Raw genomic sequence first — 6,688 nt, 5'->3', positions numbered from 1 at the left:
TCATCTTGGTGTCTGGAGAAGTCTGAAGTATTTACAGAAAATCAGTGCACTTTTTCCTTCACATGTACACACATCCTTCTGTCCGGTTTGAGGCGTCGTTGTTGTTTAGACATCATCTGAGCTTGCTTTAACCACAGTGTGTGTTCTGGGAGAAACACGGCCACCAAGACACAGGAGAGAGAGAGAGAGAGAGAGAGAGAGAGAGGGAGAGGGAGAGAGGGAGAGAGGGAGAGAGAGAGGGAGAGAGGGATAGAGAGAGAGAGAGAGAGAGAGAGAGAGGGAGGGAGAGGGAGGGAGAGGGAGGGAGAGGGAGAGGGAGGGAGAGAGAGGGAGGGAGAGGGAGGGAGGGAGGGAGGGAGGGAGAGGGAGAGGGAGGGAGAGAGAGAGAGGGAGAGAGGGAGGGAGAGGAGGGAGAGGGAGGGAGAGGGAGGGAGGGAGAGGAGGGAGAGGGAGGGAGGGAGAGAGGGAGAGAGAGAGGGAGAGGGAGGGAGGGAGAGAGAGGGAGAGGGAGGGAGGGAGGGAGAGAGGGAGAGAGGGAGGGAGAGAGAGGGAGAGGGAGGGAGAGAGAGGGAGAGAGAGAGGGAGAGAGAGGGAGAGAGGGGGAGAGAGAGGGGAGAGAGGGAGGGAGAGAGAGGGAGGGAGGGGGAGAGAGGGAGGGAGAGAGAGGGAGGGAGAGAGGGAGAGAGGGAGAGAGGGAGAGAGAGGGAGAGGGAGGGAGAGGGAGGGAGAGGGAGGGAGAGAGGGAGAGAGAGGGAGAGGGAGGGAGAGGGAGGGAGAGGGAGGGAGAGGGAGGGGGAGGGAGAGAGGGAGGGAGAGAGGGAGGGAGAGAGGAGCATCTATTCGTCTTTCTCTGCGTCTCTGCACAGTCAGTCTGTGGTCAGGACGTCCTCAGTGAGAAGCTCGGTGGGTTTGGATGAGCTTCTGGAGTCAAGGAACATGCGTGGGATCTCACTGCCGAAGTAGATCTTACTGTTAGCTGCTATCGCTTTATACTTCATTATCTGCAGATACTCCGGAGTCAGCTTCATCTGAGAGAGAGAGAGAGAGAGAGAGAGAGAGGAGGCCAAGACAGAGAGTGAGAGAGAGAACAGGAGATAAAGAGAGAGATAAAGATAAAGAAAGACACTGCTATGAACCTGCTGAGAGAGGGTGTACTGGACACGCCTTCACACATCATCCTGCACACAGGAACAAATTCCCTCAACACCAGAAATGTGGATGTAGCTAAATCTCTAATTAACGTAGTAAAAATGGCTACCAGGATTTACCCCAGCACCAGAGTCATCTCCACACTTCTGCCCCACAGAAACATCCCTCAATCCATCATTAATGCAGTAAACTCAGAGATCATTAGGACCTGTGCACCATTAAATGTGCATACAGCAAACCATCAGCGGATCACCCACGAGCACCTGTATGATCATCTCCACATTCATCGGGACGGCATGCGGCTTCAACAATCAAGGACGTCACCATGAGAAGCCCCCAGCAGACCCAACCAGACAGTGATGAGAGAGACAGACACCCACCCAACAGTCAGCTACTCTGCTGCAGTGACCAGTAGAGGTAGATCAGAACCCAGTGACCTCAGCCAGATAAAAAACATGCTTCAATTTATGTGAGATAATCTTCTGGTTCATAAGTTTAGCTAATTTATGTGGTTACTTTCACCTCTTACTCTTTTGCAATCTACTTATGTTGATTATTTATTTATTGTTTGTTTGTTTATTTACATATTTAGCCAATTTTATATGGTATATCTTGTAACACAACTGGGACATAAGATCATACATTCATTTCTCTGATAAATTGAGTTAGTCACAATGTCATCGCTAAAAATTACAAGCTACAACATCCAGGGAATATTCTCTTCTTCATTTGGAGAAAAGAGCACTCACCCTGACTTTATAAATATTGTAAATAACTCGGATATAATTATACTACTGGAGACACGGAATCAGTTAGATATTAAAATCTATACTCCTTTAAACTTTCGAGAATTACATACTCCATCCATAAAAAAATCCTCTTGTCAAAAATGGCAGGGATTCAGGAGGAATTATGGTTTGGTTTAAAGATGAACTTTGGCAGTATATTTCAGTAGTAAAAAAAGGGAGGACACATTTGGATGAAACTTAAGAAGGAAATAATTTGTTCACATGAGGATATTTACCTGTGTGCCATCTATACCACAACAGACCTACTAAACCTACTACAGAGGAAAAGAGCCGAGCACATGACAGCAAAGCTCAACAAGATCGAGGAAACGGTCAACACCACCACATTCTGGGAATTGTGGGACAGTTTAATCTCCCCCAAAAAAGATCAACATATTCCCGTTCGTGACCCAAACATCTGGACTAAACATTTTGGACACCTCTATACTGAACATGAACCAAATCCCATCCAAATACAACTGACCTCCCATCTCCACAACCTGGAACATACAGTAAAGGATCAATTAAACCATTTGGACTCCCCAGTATTACTAAATGAATTAACAGAAAAGATTAAATCACTTAAGAATAAAAAGTCTTGTGGCCCAGACGGTATATACAACAAAATGCTAAAACATAGTTGCCCTAAACTGAGAAATGCTATTCTCAGATTATTCAATTTACTATTAAAATCAGGACACTTCCCCAAAAAATGGAAGGAAAATCATATCACTCCAATTTTTAAACAAGGTGACCAATACGACCCAAATAATTACAGGGGCATTGCAGTGGGCAACAACCTCGGGAAATTATTCTGCATTATAAACAGCAGATTAGTGAACTACCTTCAAGAACACAAGACACTACACCCTTGTCAAATTGGACTTCTGGCCAAACAGAGAACTACTGACCACATTTACACCCTCCCTAAACTCATCCAAAAACATGTCCACCAAACAAAAAGAGACTAAATATATGGTAGCTGCTTCATTGATTTTGATTCAGTTTGGTACACCAGGCTCTTCATAAGGCTGATTCAGAGCTGAATAGGAGGAAAGACATATGACATCATAAAGGACATGTATGACCAGAACAAGTGCTGTGTTAAAATCACTGACCACAGAACTGAGTATTTCTATCAGACCAGAGGAGTTGGTCAGGGCTGCAGCCTGAGCCCAACACTATTCAATATTTTCATCAATGAACTGGCCACAACCCTTCAGGAATCATCCTGCCCCGGAATCATTTTCATTATTATTATTTTTTTCTCCGTACTTTCCACTTTAAATGTGATATAAAAATGAACTGAATGTAGAATTGTCAATGCTTTGGCAACATTGTCCTATAACAGTCATGCCAATAAAGCTCATCTGAATTTGAATTTGAAAAAGAGAAAGATCGAGAGAGATAAAGTAAGAGAAGGAGAGATTAAGAGTGGGATCGAGAGAGATTAAGCGCGGGATTGAGAGAGATTAAGAGAAAGAGGGGGAGAGAGAGAGAGAGAACAGGAGATTAAGAAAGATAAAGACAAATATCAAGAGAGAGAGAGAGATAAAGAAAGAGAAAGATCGAGAGAGAGGGATAAAGAAAGAGAGAGAGAGAAAGATTGAGAGAGAGAATGGGAGATAAATACATGGAGAGAAAGAGGGAGAGAGAGAAAGACAAAAACTGAATATAATTGACCATGAAAGAGGGAGAAAATCTTTTTATAACTGTTTTTTTCACTCAGTTTATCACCATGACAACTGTAAATTGTCTCTTGAACTCTTAATAACACTCGACAGTCGATTCCAAGCCATCCTAATTTTAAAGACATGATCGCTTTAGCACCAGGAGACCAAGAGAGAAGAGTTACCCCTGCTGTCAGGGTGGGAGGGGCTTCCTCTCTCTCTCTCTCTCTGCTGTCAATCACAGTGCCACTAGCCAATCTCACATGTAGATGGCCCAGAGCAGAGGGAGGGCTTTCCCCTGAGAGCCCATCTCGATGATATCACAGCCAAGGAGCGTTCTGATTGGGTGAAGTTACTTAGGATAACTAATCACCGCTGTCAGTAGTTAAAACTAAATCAGGAAGTCGTTTTTTACCTTTCTTGTTTTTTTGTTGTTTAAACTAAACCGCATTAGATTGAAGAAATAATTGACATCATTTAAACTTTAATGAGGGTCGGGACCCGCTACAGGAGGTGAGAAAGAGAGAGGAACAGAGCGTGAGAGAGGAACCCGGAGTGAGGGACAGATGTGAAAGAGAGACGAAACGTGAGGAGAAGTGGAGGTTGATTTATTATGTGTTCTTCAGGGAACTCATGACCGTTCTTTCACCTTATTGGCTTCAGCTGCTCTCTGGGCCGTGTAGAACTCAGCATCTGCTTTAGCTTTCTGACGAGCGACGAACGCGCTGTCTACAGAGAGAGAGAGAGAGAGAGAGAGAGAGAGAGAGAGAGAGAGAGAGAGAGAATACACGAGTGAAATTTTCAGAACATGCTTGTAGAGCTTCACTGTTAGGCTCCGCCCCCAGCATTTGGTCACTCCATAGGATTGTTAATGAAAAGCTGAACTGTGAAAAACACTATTATTACATTTTATAAATACACATTCTGATTCAGAAACTGAAACTGGATCAGTTTTATAACGTCAGCTCGCTAAATGTCAGGCACAAAACACAGAAAAATAAAATAAATCAAAAGTGAAAGTAAAATATAATAAACGTCTGATTGTGCCCAGTGTCCAGTGCCCAGTGTCCAGATGTCTGCTCCTATCAGACACTGATGTGAGTGGAAATTCCTGGAGGAGGAGGAGGAGGAGGATGGCAGTGATGAAGCTTGACTGAGCAGCTCTTTCTTTTCCTCCTCTAATTAATTTTTGACCTGTGTTTTTGGAAAAGCAGAATTCCCCAGAAGCCAGAAGCCAGAGCGTGCAACATTGTGCAGTGTCAGGTCACTCAGCTCCCACAGACAGCACCACGGGTCCAAGGAAAACACTCAGAGAGAGCGAGAAACAGACAGAGAGAGGAAAAGGGGAGGGAGAGGGAGAGAGAGAGAGAGAGAGAGAGACAGACAGAGACAAAGAGACAGAGAGAGACAGAGAGGGGGAAAAGGGGAGGGAGAGAGAGAGGGAGAGAGAGAGAGAGAGAGAGAGAGAGAGAGAGAGAGAGAGAGAGAGAGAGACAGAGAGAGAGAGAGAGACAGAGACAGAGACAGAGACAGAGACAGACAGAGAGGGGGAAAAGGGCAGGATAGAGAGAGAGAGAGAGAGAGAGAGAGAGAGAGAGAGAGAGAGAGAGAGAGAGACACAGAAGGTGAAAGATCATATTTACACCCTATACACCCTGATTGACCTACATGTTAACCAAAACAAAAACAAAATATTTGCATGTTTCATAGATTTCCAAAAAGCTTTTGATTCTATTTGGCACAAAGGCTTATTCTATAAAATTCTTGAAAGTGGTGTGGGGGTAAAACCTATGTTATTATCGAATCCATGTACACAAACAATAAGTGTGGAATTAAAATCGGCAACAAAAGAACACAATTCTTCCATCAGGAGCGTGGAGTGAGACAGTGCTATAAGAAATCATGGCTCCCTACAGAGCAGAGTGTTTACACAGTGTAACAGCAACACAGTGGACATAGAGCTGCACTTCCTAACTGAATGTAAAAAAAATTCCAACATCTATGTCAAATATATTTCAAAACATTCCAGTTAATCCATCCCCAGAGAGGGAGGGAGGGAGGGAGGGAGGGAGAGAGAGAAAGAGAGAGAGAGAGAGAGAGAGAGAGAGGAGGGTACACAAACAAGCCTTGTACATAATAACAATCTTGTTGTTTATTAATATCCCAGTGTTTATTTATTTATAAACAGGAACACAAAATATCCTCTTTTCCATTCTTTTCCCAGATTGGTTAATTTCAGGAACTCTGGGAATAACCTCTCATGGTGAGTTTTGGTATTTTGGGGAATGCTTTGTCCTCACAGCGGCTTCGTAACACGGGAATAAAGCAGGAATAGTTCTGGAGTACTGCCTTGTGTAATACCAGTAATAAGCTTACTCTGCTGTTTATTACCAGCCTTGTACTCCAGAACTATTCCTGCTTGGGTCCCCTGTTACAAAGCCGTAAAGGAATTCCTCTTCCTTTTTATATCATGTTGACGTGAAATCTCCAACCTGATTGGTCAGAATTTGTTTATATTAATGCGCTGGTTTCTATAGCAATGGCTCATTATAATGTAAGGTATATTATTACTGTCTTATAAAGGTGTTATAAATGTTATTCCGCATTCCTCTTCCTTTTATAGCACACTGGAGCGAATTCTCCGTCCTGATTGGTCGGAATGTATTACATTAATGCGCTCGTTTCTACAGTAACTCCCAGCAGGTGTGTTGTTGATGAGTTTCCTAGCAACAGCATCACACAGAGGGTGTGTTTTTTTACGCCATTGTTACGCATCGTTACGTACCCTCGATTTCAGAGATCTTCTTCTCCGTCTCTTTCTCCATCACCTTCTGTCCGAATTTGATCTCGGCCACTTGGGCGATCTTTTCAGCCTCTAAACGTGTACACACACACACACACACACACACACACACACTAAGCATGAACTAGTAATGAATAACCTCCTCTCTCTGAGTGACAGTGCTGCTCACCAATCACGGCTCGTTTCCTCTCAGTCTCCGCCTCCTTCTCCACCACCTTCTGCGTCTGAGCCGCAATCAGCAGTTTGGTTCGCTCCGTTTCCCTGAGTCACACACACAC

The 6,688-nt window shown here is 44.1% G+C and overlaps 1 protein-coding gene across 4 annotated transcripts in view; it reads right to left on the bottom strand.

The window, feature by feature from the left end:
* Positions 1–759: 759 nt before the first annotated feature.
* The window catches only part of erlin2 (ER lipid raft associated 2), a 21,107-nt gene continuing 15,178 nt past the window's right edge, over positions 760–6,688 (bottom strand). For 2 of the 4 annotated variants that reach the window (XM_058374733.1, XM_058374734.1), the window contains exons 9-12: positions 6,580–6,671; positions 6,393–6,482; positions 4,257–4,336; positions 761–1,028 (exon numbers count right to left, since the gene is read on the bottom strand). In XM_058374733.1, the coding sequence (XP_058230716.1) occupies positions 867–1,028; positions 4,257–4,336; positions 6,393–6,482; positions 6,580–6,671 (424 nt within the window). In that variant the 3' untranslated portion in view covers positions 761–866. Of the gene's footprint in view, positions 1,029–1,136; positions 3,308–4,256; positions 4,337–6,392; positions 6,483–6,579; positions 6,672–6,688 lie in introns of all 4 variants that reach the window. The other 2 variants (XR_009203121.1, XM_058374735.1) reach the window with 2 other exon arrangements.

This window comes from Hemibagrus wyckioides, linkage group LG22 (genome assembly GCF_019097595.1).
Source record: "Hemibagrus wyckioides isolate EC202008001 linkage group LG22, SWU_Hwy_1.0, whole genome shotgun sequence".
Lineage (NCBI taxonomy): Eukaryota > Metazoa > Chordata > Actinopteri > Siluriformes > Bagridae > Hemibagrus > Hemibagrus wyckioides.
Note: the sequence above shows the minus strand (reverse complement) of the source record. Positions and strands in the feature narration are given on the sequence as shown.